At 48.5% G+C, this 23,718-nt stretch overlaps 1 protein-coding gene across 1 annotated transcript; it reads left to right on the forward strand.

Annotated features, from left to right (window-relative positions):
• Window positions 1-297: 297 nt before the first annotated feature.
• Window positions 298-23,021, forward strand: Ptafr (platelet activating factor receptor). Its single transcript, XM_075946139.1, has 2 exons — window positions 298-591; window positions 19,204-23,021. Exon 2 carries the CDS (start codon window positions 19,250-19,252, stop codon window positions 20,273-20,275), a length of 1,026 nt encoding a protein of 341 aa, XP_075802254.1. The 5' UTR covers window positions 298-591; window positions 19,204-19,249; the 3' UTR covers window positions 20,276-23,021.
• The last annotated feature ends 697 nt before the right edge of the window (window positions 23,022-23,718 follow it).

A 23,718-nucleotide genomic window follows, 5' to 3' on the forward strand; every position in this document is an offset into this window, starting at 1 on the left:
CCCTACGGAGAGGCGCACACACTCAGTTGTTCATCCGTGCCTACTCAGCGCACGCTCTCTGTAGCTCGTCCCTTCTCTCTCCTCACACCCTCGGTCTCAGTCTCTGCTCCCTCTCATTCCTCTCGTGCGTTCCTGTTTGCATCATTCTTTCTTCCTCCCTCTCTCGTCCCCCTGCCCTCTCCTCTCCCTCTCCTTTCCCTTCTGACTCTCTCTCTCCTCTTTGTACTAACTGATTATTTGGTTTTGGTTCTCTCTCTCTCTCTCTCTCTCTCTCTCTCTCTCTCTCTCTCTCTCTCTCTCTCCTCCCTCCCTCTCTCCCCTCCCCACACACCCTGACCCAGTGGCTACTGCTTATACCCACTCTGCCCCTTGCTTGCTCTGCAGGAAACCCTTGCAGTACTCAGGTCTGGCTGGCTCAGCTTGGAGGTTCCTGTGGCATCCGCTGGAGAGGCCCCGGGTCGCTGTGTTTCCTCCCAGGGGTGACTTGGCAGTGATATGCTGTGTTTCCTCACTTCTGCAATTGCCAGGCTGTCACACAGCGCTCCGGCTTAGACCCCGAGGGACACGCAGAGCCTACATTGAATGTTACAGGTAAGGAAGGTTCCAGTCCTGGCTGGGCAAGGGAGAATCCTACACAGATATCCTCAGGAGGCCAAAGTCATGGCCCCTGGCCACACAGAAGCGGATTGGTGGCTGGATTTTTAAAGAACGTTTCTGGCATCTTTCTCAGGCCAAGATGTTTAAAAGAGGGTTTTTTTTTTTCTTTTCTTGCTGTACAGCAGGCCAGACCCAGCACTGTATGCGTTCCTGGGCAGTGCTCTACCAAGGAGCTCTGCCTTTAGCTCTCTTTGATTTTCATTACATTTTATTTGCTTATTGTATGTGTTTGTGTGTGTCACAGTGCACGTGTGTCGTGTGTCAGAGGACAGCTTGTGGGAGTCGGTTCTCTCCTTCGCCCATCTATGTCTGGCGACTGACTTTCCTTCTCAGACTTAGCAGCAGGTGCCTTTACGCTGAGCTATCTCCCAACCCCGTCTCGCCAACCGCCAACCGCCAACCGCTGAGGCTGGCCTTGATCTCCCTGCGCAGTACAGGCAAGTCTCAGATTATCTTTTCACTGTTTAAAGATTTATTCTTTACTTTATGTGCACGAGTGTTCTGCCTGCCCGTGTGTATGCTCACCATGTGTGTGCCTGGTGCTGAGGGAGCTCTGAAAAGGGGGTCAGCTCCCTAGAACTGGCGTTAGAGTCGGTTGGGAGCCACCAAGTGGGTGCCAGGAACAGGACCTGGGCTTTCTCCAAGGGCAGCCAGTGCTCTTAACCCCTGAGCCGTCTCTCCAGCCCCAGGCTTTGGTTTTCAACCCTCTTGCAGCCTTCTGAGGGGTTGGCTTCTCTGCCCTTTCATCAGGCCTGATTTAGGCAGAGTTTCTTGGGACTGATCCTTCCAGGGAAATGGCCTTTTCTGAGATGAAGCTAGGTGACCACTAGCAGCAGGCTGCCCTTTGTTTTAACAGCTGTGTGACCTTGGCCAAGTTTTTAGCCATCTCTGTGTGGGCTCTCCTGCCGGCTTTTCTCTTTCTCGGGCCGGGTGGGGAGGGTGAGCAAAAGGGTCTGGGACAAGGCTGAGTGCTTGGGACCTCACTCACTTCTGCACATCCCAGAAGGACAAGGAAGATACCTGGGTCACTGGTACAAAGGACTAAGCCCACAAACAGCTGTGATGTTAATTCTCAGGTGTTGAAGACAGAGCCCAGTGTGGTACTGGCTGTCCATCACTGGCAGGAAGTGTTGGGGTGGGGTGAGGTTGACTAACCAGAGTTGCTAGTCAGGGCCTTGTTCACTAATGAGGGATAAGGGACCGGCAGCTGTGCTCCAGATGGTCAAGGCCCAAGAAAGAGTATGTTGGAAGTGGGTAGGGGTTGACTTCCAGAGAAGAGGGAATCCCTTCCTCTGGGTACCCAGAAAAAAGAGGTGACTGGCCTGGGCCTTCTGTGGCTTCAGTTTTGCTTATAAACTGGGGCCTTGGGCACTTGAAGGGCCTCACTCTTCTCCTTTGTGGTTAAAAGTCCTGACTTTGCAGGCTTGTGGCGAGGTGAACGAAGAAGGCGGGTGGATGTGCTTTGCTGGCAGTAGGAACATGGTGTCACCACTGTGCTGATACCAAAGATCTCACTGCTCATCGTGTCTTCTCACCCTTAGCACCTTCTCACCACAGGTGCTCAGGAAAAGCACCGAGCTGGGTGTGGCAAGCACATCTCTGCTACCAGCATTCCAGAGGGGGAGGCGGTGGGATCCGGAATTCAAGGCTAGCCTTAGCTACACAGCAAGACGAAGGCCAGCCTGGGCTACATGAGACCCCCCCTCCAGTACTCCCTCTCCAAATAATATCTACTAGGTAAATGAAAAGATAGTAGCATCAAAACTGTCCTTGTTTGGAATAGACAGTGATCCATCAGCCAGCTGTGACCTTACCCCAGTCACCTTGATCACTCCATCTGATCAGTGAGGACTTGGGCAAGAAGGGATTCCCAGTCCCCGGCGGTGGTGAGCAAATGTGTCTCCTGGGCAAATGTCCCCTCCTGATTGTCAAGATGCGTTAAGTCCCTGGCATGGGGTCTGTTTTATCTTTATTATTACTATTATTATTCATTCTTATTTATTTATTTTGACAATTTCCCCTGCCTCTATTCCTCCCAGTTCCTCCCCAGCCTTTTATCTTTTTATGGGAATTAAAGACCTCCCCTCTCCTGGCCTGCAGAGCTCTTGTTGAAGGCCGTTGCTCCATCCTTTTCCATTCAGGGCCACTCAGTGGATTGAGGCTCAGGCCCAAGATGGGGCAGTAACTCCGCTAGAGTCTGGGAGCCCAGGTGGATGGGCTCTGTGGACAGGAGTCTACACTGGAAGTGGAACCAGCTCCTAAGAGCAGATGCTAGGCGCCCAGCACAGCTGCTCTGAGCAGCCACTTCTCTGAATCATGAGGATAGAAGAAGCCTCTAAGAAGCCCCCCTTTTGGGGGGGGGTGTCAAATGACCCTTTCACAGGGGTCACCTAAGACCATTGGAAACCACTAATATTTACATTACAATTCATAACAGTAACAAGATTACAGTTATGAAGTGGCAAAGAGAATAATTTTATGGTTGGGGTCACCACAACCTTTGGAACTGTATTAAAGGGCCATAGCATTGGGAAGGTTGAGATTGCTGGGTTAGAGTCTATATTTGTGGTTTGGTGTTCAGGTCTACAGGAGTTGGGCCTTCCTCCAAGCTTTGGAGAAGACATCAGCCGCCTGATCCAGGAAATTCGTCAGTATTTTGTGCAAAGCCCTTTCTAGTTCACACAGCCCAAATGTGTTCCCTGTTTTTCAAACTTTGCCCTGCGCCTCCTGTGTCCTCCCTTCCCTTTCAAAGTCCTTCTTGGAGGCTAGCAGGACACCCCAGTTTTTATTTTATTTTTTTTAAAGATTTATTTATTTATTTATGTTCTTGTCTACACCAGGAAGAGGGCATCAGATCTCATTACAGATGGTTGTGAGCCACCATGTGGGTGCTGGGAATTGTACTTAGGACCTCTGGAAGAGCAGCTCGTTCTCTTATCCATTGAGCCATCTCTCCAGCCCCTGACCCCCCCAGTGTACAGATAAAAATCCTGAGGTTCTACCTGGGGGAGAGAGTCTCTCAAGGTGGCAGTGGGTGGCACCGCTGAGACCGTTGTTCCCTTGGCTCCAGCGACTGTGCTTTCCCTCTGACCACCCTGGAGGCTTCTTGGGCGGTGTGGTGCCCTGTGGGTTTGCTGCTCGTTACTAGGGCGAGCCCTGTGAGACAGTGGGAAGGGAGCAGCTCCCTTGGCCGTTAAAACAAAGTCACCAGTCGGAACCATGAAAATACCAACCGCTCCTTGCTCTGCCAATCTGACGCTGCTTGCTTGCAAAAAGGCGAAAGCCCGATGTCCACATGCGCCCAGCTGTTGACCATCGGATGACCACAGGTCTCCACACACTGAAGCAAAGGGCCCCAGACAACTGGTCTGGGCGCCATGTTAGCACTCTAGACAACCTTGAGATCTTTGTGATGATAAATAAATCCCTACTGGTTGCCATGACAAAGCTGGGCCTTGCCCAGAATAGAGAAGAGAAGAAAGGACACCAAGGTTCCTGGAAATCTTCCTGGAAGGTTTGGAAGGCTGCAGATGCTTCCCCTCACCCCCACCCCCAATTGTTTGACCTTAGTAAGCACTCAGGCTCCAAGCCTGCTAGAAGAGACAGTTTCTTTAGAGTGTGAGTACCCGTCTCTGCTGACCATTGCATACACAAATTCCTTTCTGCTGCTAGAACAATCTAGTAATTTGTTAGTGGCATTGTGTGGGGAAAGAGTCTGTCAATTTGGTAACAACACCCTATAGGAAGATTTTGATTTTATTTATTTATATTTATTTATTTGTCTATTCATTTATTTATTTTTGAGACAGGTCTTGTGCAATCCAGCCTGGCCTCCAGCTTGCTATGTAGATCAGGCTGGGACTTGAATTCTTGATCCTCCTGCCTCTATCCCCCAAAAGCTGGGGTTATAGGTGTGTACCACTACATCCAGCCATAGACTTTTTAAATTCTCATTCATCATTTGGCATATGAAGAGAGGAAATTTAACCAGTGAGAAACCTTGTCTCAAAAGACTGAACCTGAGGAACAATACCCAGAGCAGCTGACCTCTGACACACACCTGACACACACACGCACACACACACCTGACACACACACACACCTGACACACACACACACACACCTGACACACACACACACCTGACACACACACACACCTGACACACACACACCTGACACACACACACACCTGACACACACACACCTGACACACACACACCTGACACACACACACCTGACACACACACACACCTGACACACACACACACCTGACACACACACACACCTGACACACACACACACCTGACACACACACACCTGACACACACACACCTGACACACACACACCTGACACACACACACACACACCTGACACACACACACACACCTGACACACACACACCTGACACACACACACCTGACACACACACACACCTGACACACACACACCTGACACACACACACCTGACACACACACACCTGACACACACACACCTGACACACACACACACCTGACACACACACACCTGACACACACACACCTGACACACACACGCACACACACGCACACACCTGACACACACACACCTGACACACACACACACCTGACACACACACACACACCTGACACACACACACACCTGACACACACACACACCTGACACACACACACCTGACACACACACACACCTGACACACACACACCTGACACACACACACCTGACACACACACACCTGACACACACACACACCTGACACACACACACACCTGACACACACACACACCTGACACACACACACCTGACACACACACACCTGACACACACACACCTGACACACACACACACACACACCTGACACACACACACACCTGACACACACACACCTGACACACACACACCTGACACACACACACCTGACACACACACACACCTGACACACACACACACCTGACACACACACACCTGACACACACACACACCTGACACACACACACCTGACACACACACACACCTGACACACACACACCTGACACACACACACCTGACACACACACGCACACACACGCACACACCTGACACACACACACCTGACACACACACACACCTGACACACACACACACACCTGACACACACACACACCTGACACACACACACACCTGACACACACACACCTGACACACACACACACCTGACACACACACACCTGACACACACACACCTGACACACACACACCTGACACACACACACACCTGACACACACACACACCTGACACACACACACACCTGACACACACACACCTGACACACACACACCTGACACACACACACCTGACACACACACACACACACACCTGACACACACACACACCTGACACACACACGCACACACACACCTGACACGCACACACACCTGACACACACACACACCTGACACACACACACACCTGACACACACACACCTGACACACACACGCACACACACACCTGACACACACACACCTGACACACACACACCTGACACACACACCTGACACACACACACCTGACACACACACACCTGACACACACACACCTGACACACACACACACCTGACACACACACACACCTGACACACACACACCTGACACACACACGCACACACACACCTGACACGCACACACACCTGACACGCACACACACCTGACACACACACACACCTGACACACACACACACCTGACACACACACGCACACACACACCTGACACACACACACCTGACACACACACACCTGACACACACACACCTGACACACACACACACCTGACACACACACACACCTGACACACACACACCTGACACACACACACCTGACACACACACACCTGACACACACACCTGACACACACACACCTGACACACACACACCTGACACACACACACCTGACACACACACACACCTGACACACACACACACCTGACACACACACACCTGACACACACACACCTGACACACACACACCTGACACACACACACACCTGACACACACACGCACACACACACCTGACACACACACACCTGACACACACACACACCTGACACACACACACCTGACACACACACACACCTGACACACACACCTGACACACACACACACCTGACACACACACGCACACACACACCTGACACGCACACACACACACACACGCACACACACACACACACACAGTCACACCTGGATCAAGGTAGGATCCCCAGCAACTGGGAAAATTGGCTCATTCTGGCGCCAGCCCCGGGACTCTGTCCTTACCAAAGATCTCCATTTTGCAGTCAATAATTTGGTCAGCACAGTGCCGTGACTGCAGGGAATCTGGTGTGGAATCTTCATGATCAAGGTATTTGATCCCTTCATCTGGCCTCAGTTCTTCTCACATCTTGGAGAAATGGCAATGAGAACACTGTGAGGGGATACTAAAAGGGTCTGGCTGCCGTGGCTGGCCCAGCCAGGACACCAACAGGAGGCAGTGGGGGAGTCAGAACAGGAGGTAACTCATTTGTTTATTGAGCACCTACTATAGGCTCAACACTTTCCTCCTATTTTCCTGTGTGTGTGTGTGTGTGTGTGTTGTACATGTGCTGTGTATGGATACATGGCCTCTAAGATTAAAAGATTTTACTTTAAAGTTGCATTTCCTTGTCTATATACGTGTGTGTGTGTGCACATCTATGAGCCATGCCATGTGTGGAGGTCAAAAGACAAGCCAGCTGTCTCCTTTACCATGTGGGTTCTGTGGATGGAACTGCCTCCTGAGTGCTGGGCTTAAAGTGTAAAGAAACAGCTATTTTGGTCCTTTACTCCCCCCTCCCTCTGGTGTTTGCAGTGTAAGAACCAAACTTGGGGTCTGGTCTCTGCTTTTTTTTTTGTTTTGTTTTGAGACCTTCACTATATAGCTCTATATAATGTAGACCAAGGTGTCCCAGAACACAAGACACCTTCTGCTCCAGTGTCCCAGATGCTGAAAATACTGGTACATACCATCATGGCTCATTCTTTTACCCCCAGCCCCTTTTTTTTTTTTAAATATTTATTTATTTATTATGTATCCAATATTCTGTCTGTGTGTATGTCTGCAGGCCAGAAGAGGGCACCAGATCCCATTACAGATGGTTGTGAGCCATCATGTGGTTGCCGGGAATTGAACTCAGGACCTTTGGAAGAGCAGGCAATGCTCTTAACCACTGAGCCATCTCTCCAGCCCCCCCCCCCAGCCCCTTTTTAAAAGGCCTCATACTATAGCTTCTGTAGCTCAGGCAGCCCTTGAATTGACCGGGTAGTCAAGTCTGGCCTTCATCTGCCGTTCTTCCTGCCTCTACCCTCCGAGTATTGGAAATCAGGGGCACGTTACCACGCCTGACTTTAAGTCCATTTAAAAAAACATTCATATTGAGGGCTGAAGAGATGGCTCAGAGGTTAAGAGCACTGGCTGCTTTTCCAGAGGTCCTGTGTTCAATTCCCAGCAAGCACATGGTGACTCTCATGGCCATCTATATAGTGAGATCTGATGCCTTCTTCTGTCGTTCAGGCATGCGTGCAGAGAGAATACTGTATACAAATAAATAAACACATTCATATTGCAAGCTGGATGTGGTGGTGCACACCTCTAATACCAGCGTTTGGGAGGATCCTTGTGCATTTAAGGCCAGCCTAGTCTGCCTAGTATATTCCAGGCCAGCCAAGGCTACATAATGAGACCCCATGTAAACAAAACAAATACAGTATTCACACTGCTAATAAGGACATAGACTCTCAGTGACAGGAGAGGGTTTGCTGATTGAATGAGGATTTAACCCAGCTCAGTTCATTAGGGCTGGAGTTAGCAGAGCAGATCCACCCTTCTTTTTGCTCGTTTTCTTCCTGACTTCAGGCTGAAAAGAAAGCTGCAGGGTCCTGGACAAAGGAATTTTTTCCTGCCAGCATTTGGCAGTTTTATTTTGTTGAGAAAGAATTTCACTGTGTAGCACTGGCAGGCCTGGAACTCACTACACTATATAGACCTCAAAGGAGCTCCTCCTGCATCCACCTCGCTAGTGTTGGCACTGTTATGGTAAAAGTAAAATGCTGCAAGTCCCCAAGTGGCTGCAGCAGGCAGCAGGTCCCTAGACCATGCTGCAGGTCCCCCAAGTAGCAGCAGGCAGTGGGCTGCAGGTCCTGAGAGCATCCAGTCCCAGGCAGGGACTGCGCAGTTCCCTAAGTGGCTGCAGTAGGCCATGAGGGACAGAGAGACCCAGGCAGGGAGCCGCATGGCCGCATGGTAGGTGAGAGACCTCAAAGGGGCAGCTGGTCCCATGAGGAGAGACAGATGGATGGGCACCCATGCAGAGTGAGGTTGGATATTTATTTAGTGGGTTATTGAGGGGAAAGGGAAGAACAGGAGAGAGAGAGAGAGAGAGAGAGAGAGAGAGAGAGAGAGAGAGAGAGAAGAGAAAGGGAGAGAGAGAGAGAAATCAGCTTGCTTAGGCAGAAGGGGGAGGGAGTGGCATGGCTTGTCTCTTAAAGGGACATCACAGACCATTACAGGCACCAAAGGTTCGAGCCACCATGCCTGACTCCTGACAGGCATTTGAACTCTTCCCAGGTCTTAGGACAGATCTGCAAACCCTGAGATGTTAGTCAAGGGGCAACTGGCTCCCAGCTGGGCCACAGTGTGGCTTTGGAGAGTCCCAGTCTGCCATTTCCCAACTTTGTGAAAATGGACAGATCTGTTTTCTTTCCTAATCCCACACTCTTTCCTGGAACCGTAGGCGTCTCGTCTAGAAAAAGATGAGTACAAACACATTTTACTAATCTGGTTTGCATAGGATATATGATCCCAGCTAAGAACCAATGCCTGAGATTTCTCTAGTGACGGGCGTCCAGGGTCCTGGGTTGAGGTGGGCAGGCTCTGCTCTAACACTTGCAACCAAGCAAGGGGTAGTTGACTCCAGGTGGTGGTGCCCTCGTGGAAGGCATGGCTTCTCCTTTCTATGCAATTTCTAGTCCATGCCCTGTTGGTGAATGCACCTTCAGGCCTGAGGGTTTGCAAGGAGATGCAAGATTTGTGAACGAAGTTATACGTGTCTGATTTACAGTATAAATATTTAGACATTTCTACCCTTGCCCTCAACTGACTTCACAAAACAGGGCTGGCCCGATGATGAACCCAGCTTTCCAGCCCAGTATCTATTCCGGGCACTAACCAGGGCATTTTTCCTTCTGCCTAGCCCCCGATGGTGCCTCCCCTTTTACTGTCCTGGCAGGGAGCCCTTTCCTCAGGGCTGCTAGTAATGCTAGTGGGTATGGGGTAGAGATCTAAATGGCATGATCCAGCTGCTTCCAAGAATACGTGTAACTTACCTGCTCCCACCTGAGGGTGGGGCCTGGGCAGTTCTAGAGCTTTGACCCTTCAGGGAACTGTGCTCAAGGTTAAATTGTTCAGGGTTCAAGCCTTCCCCTCCTTCTAAGTGTCTGTGCTTTCTCAGCTTGCTTTTTCAAATTAAATTAAAAAAAACAAACTAGTTTTTTTTTTTTTTAAACAGAAAGGTTATTCACCACACTGCAAGGGGCAGCAGCCTGGGCACTGACGGGAGCCCCGTCCACAGACTAAGGACTCAGGTGTTGAAAGCTATGTTGGAATGAACTAGAGACTGTCTGGAGCTGGGAAGAGCTGGTATGCAGAGCTCTGGGTCTGTGGATACCCACAGTTTCTTTCTCTGGCTCCAAACAGATGAGCCACCTGGGAGAGGAACAACAGCTGACCAGCTGGGCTCAGGTCCGCTTTTAGGCACTGTGTACTCTCATCTTTGGGCCTTGTTAGAAGTGTCAGATTTATTTTATTTTATTATTATTATTTTTGAATCAGGATATCTCTACCTAGCTCTGCCTGTCCTACGACTCTTTGTAGACCAGGTTAGCCTCAACCTCAGAAAGACTCATCTGCCTCTGCCTCCCTAGTGCTAGAATTAAAGGCATGTGCCACCATTCCCAGTAAGATTTTTTTTTTGTTTTTTTTTTTTTTTTCAAGATAGGGTTTCTCTGTGGCTTTGGAGCCTGTCCTGGAACTAACTCTGTAGACCAGGCTGGTCTCAAACTCACAGAGATCCGCCTGCCTCTGCCTCCCGAGTGCTGGGATTAAAGGCTTGCGCCACCACCGCCCGGCCAAGATTTTTTTTTTAAAGATAGACTCCTTAGCCCAGGCTAGACTCCCTGGCCTCTAACTTCCTACCTAGCTAAGGATGACCCTGAGCTTCTGATTCTCCCGCTTGTACCTCCCAAGTGCTGGGCTTACAGGTGTGCATCGCCATGCCTACACTGATGTGGAGCTGGATATCAGAACTAGGGTTTCCTGTATCAAACCCGCAGCGCTCCACAACTGAGCGCTAGCCTATGTTCCCACTGTCAGGGTTTTTTTCACCTGGAGAGACAGAGGCTCCGAGGACCACATGACTTGCCTAAAGCCACTTACAAGTAAAGAAATGATAAACCAAATAAATGATAAATGATATCTTAATGGCAGGAGAAACCCCATTCTTCCCACTTCATTTTATCCCCCATTTGCCCCCCCCTTCCGGAAAAACTTTTCTTTGACATTTACCTTGAAATTGTGGCTGGTGGCTTAGCGCTTCGTTTATTCATTTCCTGGCCGCGGACACTGGGAGCGAAGAAATGAAAACGGTTTAGTGTCTGCTCTCAGGAAGCTTGCTTCACGGTGAGGAAATGGCATAGAAACCAGTATCTAAGCCAGGCATGGTGGTGCGCATCTTTAATCCCAGCACTCAGGAGGCAGAGGCAGGAAGATCTCTGAGTTGGAGGCCAGCCTGGTCTACAGAGCGAGTTCCAGGACAGCTAGGGCCAGACAGAGAAACCCTGTCTCGAAACAAAGAAACAGATCACTATCTAAAGCATGTGGTGAGCTGGGCTTTGTGTTGTAGGCTTGGTCCCAGCTCATCAGAGTCCCAAGTTCAATGCTTGCCTGTACAACTTAGTGAGACCAAAAGAGCTAAGGAAGAACTTGGGGTTCAGCTCAGCGGTAGAGCGCCTGGTTAGCACTTGCGAGTTCCTGGATTTCACCCCTACTGCTGAAAAACAATCACACTGAAGTATTATTCAGGTTGATACATAAAATTTTGGGGCTTCTTTGGGCACATCCTGTGTGTGCCTCACTCACCTAGCCCTAGGCTTTCTCAGCCTAGGCAGGCCTGACAGGGCAGGGCCCGCAATGTCCGGGAGAGTTTTCTGGAGACAGTCATCATTGTCTTATTAACTGGGTGCTCAGACCCACAAGAAGGAAGGGACTTCCTGTGTGGGTAGTGGGTAGGGACACGATTTCACCACATCTGTCTCCGAACAGCCCAGCTGTGTACTGCCCCTGCTCCTTGCCCTTCTCAGATAGAGCCAGACCAGAAATGCTTCCCACCTCAGGAGCCACACTTTTGGGGGGTTCCAGCAGGACAGAGGAAAGGCTCAGAAAAGGGGACATCTTGACTCCCAAGGAGAGGAGGCGAGACTATGAGCCAGGGCTCTGCATGTTTTCTGGCCTCTGGTGTGTCTTTACTGATTGGCAGTTTCAAGACCTTTGTGTTTCGTGGTTATACCTACTGCTGTTCACCATATGGGCTGGGATGTAGCTTATCCTCAGAGATCTTGCCTAGCGTGGCTAACGCCCCAGGTCTGAGCTCCAGTACGGGGAGTGTGTGTGTGTGGAGAAACATTACAGTTAGGATTTTTTAAAACAACACAAAAAAACCAAACCAAATCCAAACTAACCTAGCTTAACATAAATAATACATTTTTTTACAGAAAACAGCTGGATTTTATAAAATAAACAGTTTAGGGAAAAGAGTGGCATCTGTTGGACATTGTTTACAAAGCTCTTTAATGTCGGATTAAATAAGAGACAGCGGGGGACCTCACAGCCGCTTCCTTTTTTTTTTTTTTTTTTTTTCCTTTTTTTTTTTTTTTCTTTTTTTTTTTCGAGACAGGGTTTCTCTGTGGTTTTGGAGCCTGTCCTGGCACTAGCTCTTGTAGACCAGGCTGGTCTCGAACTCACAGAGATCCGCCTGCCTCTGCCTCCCGAGTGCTGGGATTAAAGGCGTGCGCCACCACCGCCCGGCCCACAGCCGCTTCCACTTCCACTACGTGGTGATAAGCTGCTTTGTTTGCAGGAACCGGTTGCTGCATTGCCAAGTACTGGTGAGAGGAAGGTTTTTCCCTGCCTTGTGCTGGGGAGGGAGCTTGGGCCTTGAACACACAGGGTACCTGCTCTACCCTTGAGCCCCAGAGGGCTCGAGCTCAGACAGAGGGCTCGTTCAGATAATTGAAGACGTTTTCCTTTGACTTTAAAAATATTTTTATGAAGTCGGGAGGTGGTGCACACCTTTAATCCCAGCACTCTGGAGGCAGAGGCAGGCAGATCTCTGTGAATTTGAGGTAAGCTTGGTCTACAGAGTGAGTTCTAGGACAGCCAAGCTACACAGAAAAACTTTTTTATTAGTATGCATGGATTACACTGAAGAATGGGTTCTATTACAGCTTTTCACGCACGTTTATAGTGTATCTTGACCACATTCACCCCATTGCCCTCTCTTGTCTCCCTCCCATGATCTGCTCTTCTTCCCAATTAGGCTCCCCGAAAGTATGCGTCTGTTTGTCTGTCTGTTTTGGTTCTTTGATAAAGGGTCACATGTAGCCCAGTCTTTCTTTCCTCTGCCAGGGTGATTCAGAGCAAGGTCAGCTCGCAGATCAAACTATTGCATAGATGCTTCCCCTGCTGCAGAAGCCTTTTGTAGATATTATCCATCTCACACAGAGTACTGAAAAGATGCATGCTTAATGCCTAAGTTTAGTAAAAATGATAACTTCCAGGTTGACCAGATGGCTCGGTAGGCGTAAGAGATGACCAGATGATGTGGTGCAAAGAATCAACTTACAAAAGCTGTTTTCTGACAGCCACACACACCATGGTAGTTGTGTACACAGGAACACATACTCTAAATAAATAAACAAACATAAAACGTTTAAACAAATAACTTTCTTGATTTATCAAAGACATTTAAACATTTTAAGTGTTTATATATGCATGCATTTTTTATTACTGTGGTTTTTGTTTTTATGTTTGAGTGTAGCCTAGATTGGTTTCAAACTCTCTATGTAACTGAGACTGGTCTTGAACTCTTGATCCTCTTGCCTCAGCCTCCTTTTTTTTCTCTCACCCCCCCCCTCCCCATAGGGTTTCTCTGTGTAATCCTGGCTGTCCTAAAACTTGCTCTGTAGACCAGGCTGGCTTTGAACTCACAGAGATCCTCCGGCCTCTGCCTCCCGAGTGCTGGGATTAAAGGTGTGTATCACCAAAACCAGTTGAATATTTATTTTTCTGTTTTTACCCTTCAAGTCCTTGGTTGTGAAGAAGTCACTATTTCCCTTTGTAATCTGATGTCACTGATCTGTGCTTAGGAGCCTGACAGTTGCTCACCATTGCTGCTGCACTGTCAGAGCAGATGGGACATAGGAAAAAAGGAAATTGGTTGCTGGGTATGATAACTCACATGTGTAGTCTCAGCACCTGAAAGGCTGAGGCAGGAAGAGCATCATGATTTCAATGTCTATCCTCATCTATTTTTTTGTTTTGTTCTGGGACTAAAGGCATGCACTGTCATAGCCCAGCCAGCCTGGGCTATTTAATGAATTTGAGCCAATGAGAGCTATGGCGTGAGACATCTCTCAAAACAATAGCAGCAAGAGCAAAAAAAAAAAAGAAAAGCAACATTTTAGTATTGCTATAAAGATCCTTTCTACGTGGTCCCATCGTGGCCCCCCAGTTCTCACATTCTACCCTTAGTGAACTGCTAGGCTGTGACTACTTTAGGAACACCCCTGGAGAGTGGAAGGAGCAATTTCCGGGGGAAGCAGCATAAAATATGTCCTCTGTCAGAGAGGATGGCTTGCGTCTGCAGTCCCATCTATCCCAGAGACTGAGGCAAGAGGACATTTGACCCTGTTCAATGCCAGTCTGGACAACAGAGTGAGAATATTCTTTTAAAAATGCAGAAGCCAGGCGGTGGTGGAGCACGCCTTTAATCCCAGCACTCGGGAGGCTGAGGCAGGCGGATCTCTGTGAGTTTGAGGTCAGTCTGGTCTACAGTTCCAGGATAGCTAAGGCTACACAAGAAAACCCTGTCTTAAAAAAACCAAAAAAAAAAAAAAAACAAGAATCAAAACCAAATCTTCAACAAAAATATTCTTATTTATTTATTATTATTTATTTATTTATTTAAGATTTATGTCTCTTCCCCGCCACCACCTCCCATATCCCTCCCCCTCCCCCAACAAAAATATTCTTATATTAGCAAATAATTCACAGTATGACTCAGAATGGATTTTCAAAATTATTTTAAGTCATTAAATCAAAATGACTATTATTTAAAATTATTTATTTAGAATAACTGGCAATATAATTTATAATATGACTTAGAATGAATTTTTATTTTTTATTTAAAAACTTTAAAAATTATTTAAAAATATTAAATTAAAATTATCATTATTTTAAATTATTTATTTTTTAAAATAATTAAAATTATTAAATATTAAGATATTTTTAATTATTGTGATTTATCAGGAATTCTGAGACCTATGGATTTGACATATAAGTTACTGTTCTGCTAAATAGATCAGAGACATAGAAAACATTTTCAGTAAAGTTTCATGGCAACAAATTGTTCCTTTAAATGTACTTGTATTTAGTCTCTTTCAAGTGTTTTCCCTGCGGAAGGCTCTTGAAGGGATGGGTGTTGTTCTTTTTTAAAAAATGCTGCAAGATCCCCTGTGGCAGTAGGCAGCAGAAATGCTGTAAGTCCCAAATGGTGGCTGCGGGCTATGTGGTGGCAGGCAGTGGGCCCTGGGAGCATCTAGTCCCAGGCAGAAATGGCTGCTGGTCCCAGAGCGGCAGCCCGAGCGTGGTGGTGGCGGGCCATGTGGCGGCAGACAGCGGGCCCTGGGAGCAGCCAGTCCCAGGCAGGGGCGGCTGCTGGTCTCAGAGCAGTGGTGGCTCCAGGCAGGGAGACACATGGCAGGCGGGCAGAAGACAGCAACATGGATAGACACGACATGCAGGGTGAGGTTGAATGTTTATTCAGGGGGTTATGGAGGAGGAAGGGTGAAGGGGGGACAGTGAGAGAGAGAGAGAGAGAGAGAGAGAGAGAGAGAGAGAGAGAAGGGGGGAAGCAGAGAAGTGGGGAGAGAGGCAGAAGCGAAGCTGCCTCTCGGAGAGGAAGATGGAAAAGAGAACGAGCTCAGGCTGGAAGCTGAAGATCAGCCTGCCTCAGCGGATGGGGGAGGGAGTGGGTGTGGCTTGTCTCTTAAAGGGACCCAAACCATAACATTGGGTGTCATTAACAAGGTTTCTCGCTCATTCCTGTGCATTAGGTTTCAGTTCTGGGAATAAATGTTGAGCAGTTTCTGGTTCTCACAGGTGGCTCAGCCTCCATACGAAGTCTGAATCATGAGTGGAAATCGGCCAAGTGAAAGGAATGGAGGAATGGGGGTTGTTTTAGTTTCCTCTCTGATGCTTTGATAAACGTTCTCACCAAGCTGGGCTGTGGTGGCACACACCCTTTTAATCCCAGGACTCCAGGAGTAGAGGCTGGAGGGTCTCTGAGTTCAAGATCAGCCTGGTCTACAGAGTGCGTTCCCGGACAGCCAGGGCTACACAGAGAAACCCTATCTGGATAAAACAAAAACAAAACAAAAAAATCCCAAAGCCCCCCCCCCCCAAAAAAAATCTGACCAAAAACAATGTAGAAGAGGAATGGATTTGCTTGGCCTACCCTAGTCTGCCATTGAAGAAAGTCAAGGCTGGAAGCTGAAGGCAGAGAGCAGCTTGCTATTCCACAGCCTTATCTCCAACTGAGGAACTTACTTCAAGGTCAAAGAACCACAGAGGGTGCTGCTTGCTGGTACCTTCTGTCTAGGGGTTGGTTAGGAGCAGGGAGAGCTGAGTCTTTCTACTTCAATTAACAATCAAGACAAGGTCCCATAGACATACCCCCAGGCCAATCTGATCTAGGTAATTTCTCTATTGAAGTTCATCCCGACAGATGACTCTAGGCCAGTCAAGTTGGGGAACTAACCAGAATCCGTGGCTTTGAGGTCGAGCCCTTGCCTTGGCCTTGGTTTCTATCAGCATTCAGAAGGACGGTAGGAAGGAAGGTAGAAAGAGAGGAGGAGAGGGAGGGAAGGAGAGAGAGCAAGAGCCTTCTAGGCAGCCTGAGGATTTTGAAACTGTGAGGTCTGGATAGGTCTGAAGTCCTTCCAGAGAAGCCACTCTAGCCGGAGACTGTTGGGAAGGTGGCCCAGGGTGCAAGCAGAGTGGCAGCTGGAGGGCTGGAGGGCAGGGCAGGGGCCATGTGGTGGCTTCCCTCAGTCCTGGCACCATGCACAAAGCACATCTCTCTTGCAATGTTTGCACCATCCTCATCTAGGTTTTCTCAGAAGTGCTCCCTGTTTCCCGGATCTCTCTTTGTTCTTCCTGTCAGCCCTCCATTTGCTCTTTGTGTGGTGGCTCCCTGAATTCCTTCAGCTGTTCTCCTCAGGATGTGCTCCCTGAAGCAAGGCTTTGCTGTGCTCTTCAGTATGCCCAAAGGGAGTCGGCGCTCAGAGATATTTGTTGGACGGATGGCTGGACGGATGGATGGGGGAACAAATGGGTTTGAGATCCAGACCACACTGTTTTTTTCTATAAATAGTGTGTGTGTGTTATAGGCATGTGAGTGTAAATAACCCTGGACTGAGTTACAGGCACTTGTGGGCCACCCACAAGGGTGTTGGGAACAGAATTCAAGTCAAGAGGAGGACCCCTGACTCCACTTTGGAACAGAGGTGTGACCTTGGCTAAGTGACACCCACTCTGCAGCCTTTATAGAATAAAGGGAGAGACATAGCTTTGAAGGAGCATGGGCAGTGGGGGAAACTATGGGGTAGAGTCTGAGAAGTAGGGTAAAGGATTATTTCATTTCATTTCATTTCTTTATTTTTGAGGCAGACTCTCACTGTGTAGCTCTGGCTGGGCTTGTTCAGTTCACGGAGATCTGCCTCCCTGGCGCTAGGATTGAAAGTGTATGCCACCATGCGAATAGGAGCCATGCTTTCCCTCCCCCAGCCTTCCCTAATATTACAGACCTCAAATACAGTTCTCAAAACACAGAACTGATTTTTTTTTTCAGTTCTGGAGGGGGAAGCCAAGATTAACATGTATCAGAGTGAGTGTTCCCTCACCGAGCTTCACTCCCAGCCCCAGGAAGTTCATGTTGAGGCAACATTAATAATTAAATCATGGCTGTTATTTGAAATTTATCAGATTTTTTTCTCTAGTTAAACGTTTACTCTGTTACAAGATAAAATCTAGGATTCTAAATTGCATTTAGTCTCTCTGTCTCTGTCTCTCTCTCTGTTGCTTTGTGTGTGTGTGTGTGTGTGTGTGTTTGTGGTGTGTGTTTGTGTTGTGTGTGTGTGTAATTGTGTGATCTATTTATGTTTTGAGACAGAGTTTCACGCTATAGTCCAGGCTAGTCTTCAACTCACTATGTAGCCCAGGCTGGCCTGATATTCACTTAATCCTATTGCCTCAGCCTCCCACGTGCTGAGATTACGTATGTGAGTCACCGTGTCTGACCACATCGATGTTCAATCTCCGATAATCTCCATAATCTCCGACAGTTCCTCAGGCTTTCTTTGTCTTTCGTGACAATGACTCTTGAATAGGCACTGGCCAGTCATATTGAAGGATGTTTATAGTTTTGGTGTGTTGGGTTTTGGGTGGAGTAGGAGGGTAGGCTGGAGGTCCAACCCTTGGTCACATGCATGCCAAGCAACAGACCACTGTGCTATAGCTGTTTATCTTTTGAATGGATAAGAAAAATTGAGGCAGACTGTCATTATGTAGTTTAAGTTGTCCTAAAACTCCTTTCCTAGACCAGGTTGGCTTCAAAACCATGGTGATCTTCCCACCTCTGCCTGTTAAGTGAATTCCACCACAGGTGTGTACCCCAAGGCCTATCCTAAAACGTTTTGCAATATGAACTTTTTAATACCCTTTTTATTTTATTTATTTTATGCATGTGAGTGTTTGTCTGCATGCCTGTGCACCGAGTGTGTGCCTGGTGCCTGGTGCAGGTCCAGAAAGGGCATCAGGTCCCCTGGAACTGGAGTTACAGCACACACAGAGGCACACACACAGAAATCAGGTGACTAGTACAAGCAGTTCTTGGCTTCTTCCATGTAGGTCCTGGGGATCCAATCAGGCTACCAGACTTGGCGTCAGGCACCTCTAGTCACTGAATCATCTCATAGGCAGCTAACTGTATTTATGTAGGCTCTGCCTTCATCAACTCTCTCTTAATCCTTGGGATTACATTTCAACATGAATTCTAGAGAAGTCCCCAACATTCAAACTGTAGCAAAGAGCCTTGCAATTTGAGGTAGAGGATTCCCTCATTGGCTGTTTATTAACCAGAATCTTTGCATGCTCTTCTAGGCATATACAGCACCCCATGATCAGGTGACCCTTCCAGCCCAAAGCAATGGAGCAAAATGAATCCTCCCGTGTGGATTCTGAATTTCGATACACCCTCTTTCCGGTTGTTTACAGTGTCATCTTTGTGTTGGGGGTGATTGCCAATAGCTATGTGCTATGGGTCTTTGCCCGCTTGTACCCTTCCAAGAAACTGAACGAGATAAAGATCTTCATGGTGAACCTCACCGTTGCCGACCTGCTTTTCTTGATCACCCTCCCGCTATGGATTGTCTACTATTACAATGAAGGCAACTGGATTCTACACAAATTCCTGTGCAACCTGGCTGGCTGCCTCTTCTTCATCAATACCTACTGTAGTGTGGCCTTCCTGGGTGTCATCACTTATAACCGCTACCAGGCAGTGGCCTATCCCATCAAGACTGCTCAGTCCACCACCCGCAAGCGTGGCATCTCTTTGTGCGTGGTCATTTGGATATCCATCGTGGCTACTGCATTATACTTCCTGGCCACGGATTCCACCAACGTGGTTCGCACAAAAGACGGCTCAGGCAACATCACCCGCTGCTTTGAGCACTATGAGCCGCGCAGTGTGCCGATCCTTGTGGTTCACGTCTTCATCGCATTCTGTTTCTTCCTCGTCTTCCTTCTTATCCTCTACTGTAACCTGGTCATCATCCACACGCTGCTCACGCGGAAGGTACAGCAGCAACGCAAACCTGAAGTGAAGCGCCGGGCACTGTGGATGGTCTGCACCGTCTTGGCGGTGTTCATCATCTGCTTTGTGCCCCATCACATGGTCCAGCTGCCCTGGACCCTCGCGGAGCTGGGCTACCAGACCAACTTCCACCAGGCTATTAATGATGCCCATCAGATCACCCTCTGCCTCCTCAGCACCAACTGTGTCTTAGACCCTGTAATCTACTGCTTTCTTACCAAGAAGTTCCGAAAGCACCTCAGTGAAAAGTTTTACAACATGCGCAGTAGCCGGAAGTGCTCCCGGGCCACTACTGACACGGGCACCGAAGTGATGGTTCCGGTTGACCAGACTCCTGTCATGTTGCTAAAAAATTAATCTCTGTCTTATTAAAGACAGACCCAGAGTCTCCTCTTCCGTGGACCTCACAGCCTGAGCTAGGAGGTGAGAGGTTTCTGCTTGTGGACAACCCCTCCTGGGACCATGGCGGACCACTGAGGGCAGAGGTTCCTTTCTCACAGAGACGCTGGTTGACGGCACTGCCAGCATGTTGGAAAATACCGAACTTGAATGCTTCTTTTTACTCATCTGTGGGTTAATACTAGCGACTGTGGCTGATGGCTTCATCCAGAGATTTTGAATCTGACATCCCGGCTAGGGCCAAACCTTGGGCTTAGACTCTGAGTTACCCAGTTCTTCCGACTGGGGCCGCAGCCGTAGTATTAGGCACTGCCTCCTGCTGCAGGCAGGGGAGGAGTTATGGGCGAGCATCGCTTCACTGGTCCTGTGGAGGATCTTTGTGGGAACAGTAGGTTTAGGATAGTGCCCTGCTTTCTCCACCCCCAGGTACAAGATCTCTGTGACGCTTTTAGAGGAAGTGGTTTGATGGAAGCCTCTGATGACCCAGAAACTTATCTCAAATGTAACCAGAGGAAATAATACAAAAGCTGACCAGAAGCTAGGATGGGAGCGGATTTCCCCAGGCAGCTAAGTTTCCAGCCAGGCCTGAGCGTCTAGGAGAGAGATAGCTCCCTCTGGACTCTGCAGTTTCAACTGCGGGCAGGCGCCAGCTTCTTTTGGTGACCCCTGAACACCTGATGGTGACTTTTTGACAAGTGTGTTAGTCACACTTCACTCGCTGTGGCCAGCCCTTCTGTCAGAAACAACCGACGGAAGGAGAGATTTATTTGGCTCACAGTTTCAGAGGACTTCACTCCATCATGGCAACCAAGGCCTGCCGGGGCAGCTCAGACTATTGGTGGCAGGAACAGGAGGCAGAGGTTGTTTATGTGGCAGTGAGCCAGGAGACAAAGCAGCCCTTTAAACTGGGGCTGGGTACAATCTTCAGAAGCCCCGCCAGCTGTCCATTTCTACAGCCGGGTCCTACCTCCTCCCGGTTCCACAGGCTCCCACAATAACATCAATAATGGGAGAATGAACACAGAGACTGCGGCCCTGGGCCAGTGAGATCAGGTAAAGGCACTTGCTGCTAACACGGACAATCAGAGTTGGATCCCAGAACCCACATGGTGGAACGGGAACAGACTTCTGCAGGTTGTCCTTTGACCTCTTCATGCATGTTGTGTCACGCACATGCCCCGCCTCCCCCATATACACATAAATATACATACAAAATAATGCAACAGAGCAAGACAAACATGGCCCCGTGGAGGTGCAGGGTATTTCAGATTCAAAATACACGAACTATTACATTCACACGAGGTCCTCTCCTGCTCTCTAAACAGGAGCAGGAATGGCAGACTCAGACCTCTGAGAAATTTTCCTGGTTCCCTGAGCCTTGTGTTCCTTAAAAAACATGTTCTTGGGGGCTGGAGAGATGGCTCAGTAGTTAAGAGCACTGACTGCTCTTCCAAAGGACCTGGGTTCAATTCCCAGCACCCACATGGCAGCTCACAACCATCTGTCTGAAGATCCAGTTCCAGGGGATCTGACACCTTCACACCAATGCACATTAAATAAACCATAAAAAATGGTTTTTTTTAAATGTTCTTCCTTCCAGCTAGGGTCCCCTTCCAGCCAGCGTCCCCTTCCAGCCAGCGTCCCCTTCCAGCCAGTGTCCTCTTCCAGCTAGTGTTCCCTTGACTTTGGGTCAGTTGATTCCTGTCTGTCAGACAAGCATGGGGTTTGTTCCAATAAGCTGGTAACCTGCTTGGGTTTGGGGTGATGGCCATGGACTGTCCCTAGCTGAAGGTGACTACGTAGCTAAAGCAACACACTTGAACTTTGGCATCTTACAAACTCAGGCTCAAGGCTCATCTGTGCTTGGTGCTGTCTAGGAAGTGGGAATTTGACTTTCTGCCTCTTAGTGTTATTAGCTGGGAGGTGCGGCCTACCTCGCGGGGCTGTTACCAATGAGCAGAGCTTGCTCAGCTGACTCTTGATTGCTCATCCCTGATGCTCCCCGCAATCCTCTGATAGGAACTGAAGGGGTGAGAGTTGGACAATGTGGATTCGGGATGCTGTTTGGGGATTTACAAGCCACGTACTGAAGTCAGTTAAACTCCAGAGCTGTGACCATGTCTGTGTATAAAGTGAGTGGGTGGGGTGGCCACCTGGGCAGACAAATGGCTTTTCAAAGAAGGCAGATGTGCTAGGCAAAGCAGAGGCCAGAGAGGAACCATTTTCAGTGGTTCTCAATCTCCCTCATGCTGCGACCCGCTTCATACAATTCCTCATGTTTTGCTGACCCCCAACCATAAAATTATTTTCATTGTTACTTCATAACTAATTTTGCTACTGTTATCAATCATAATGTAATGTAGATATTTATGGAGAGAGAGGTTTGCCAAAGTGCTCTCGACCCCACAGGTTGAGAATCACTGCACCGAAGAAGCCCGGAGAGACGAGAAGACACAGCCTCCTGGGGCCAGAGGGCATTCCTGCATGCTTTCTCTTGAGTCCCGAGACATTTTCTTGGCAGGATTCCTTCTTGCTTAAACTCATTCGGATGGGGGTCTAGCACCTTCAATCAAATAACCTTCTCTATGTTTCTGTGCTATTACAGTACATTCTGGACTTGTTCATTTGCATATCCTCCTTGTCATTGTTTTGTAATATCCATGTACCATGGTATGTTTACTTAATAAATATTTTTGTTTTTAAATTGGGTCAGTTTTTAAAACTTAGATTCCTACCTCACAGGCACCCTATAAAGATTTTTCTGCCCATTTTACAGGTGGGAAAAAGGAGGCTAGGAAGGACTGAGTCAAGGTGAAAGAGAGAGTAAGTGGCAGAGTCATTAATATTTAAAACTAGAACCCTGGGTAAGCACAGGCTCCCTCCCATCCCCCCTTTGCCGTGTAACTGTACCAGTACCCTGCTTCTTTTAAGCATCTTGTGTGTGAGCTGGGACAGGCTTCCACCCTGATGTTGGAGGTCTCTTTTGCAGCTCAAGCCACCTGAAACCCCATGGGGACTCTTCCCAGACATAGATACCTATGATCAGGACTTGGGACATTGGTTCATAGATACGACACCCAAATGGTTCTAAGAACCCCGGGAGCCAGAGCGCCATTGCTGCTGAAGCCAAGTGGAGCGGTCACTAATCATGAGACTGAATTCACTTGTCAGCTTGCAGACAAGTGAACCTTCTAGAACCTTCTAGAAATAAGAGTCTCTGGTCTGTACACCCATAAGCAATGCTGTCTGGTCATTTGGAACCACACTTACACCTAGCTTGATGAAGTGCTGCCAATCTGGTCCTGAAGTGACTGCAGCAGTCCACACTCCCATCCGTTGCTTTATGAAGCTTCTGTTGTGTGTTTTGTTTGGATGCAGGGTTTCACCATGTAGTCCTGGCT

This window comes from Microtus pennsylvanicus, chromosome 13 (assembly GCF_037038515.1).
Source record: "Microtus pennsylvanicus isolate mMicPen1 chromosome 13, mMicPen1.hap1, whole genome shotgun sequence".
NCBI lineage: Eukaryota > Metazoa > Chordata > Mammalia > Rodentia > Cricetidae > Microtus > Microtus pennsylvanicus.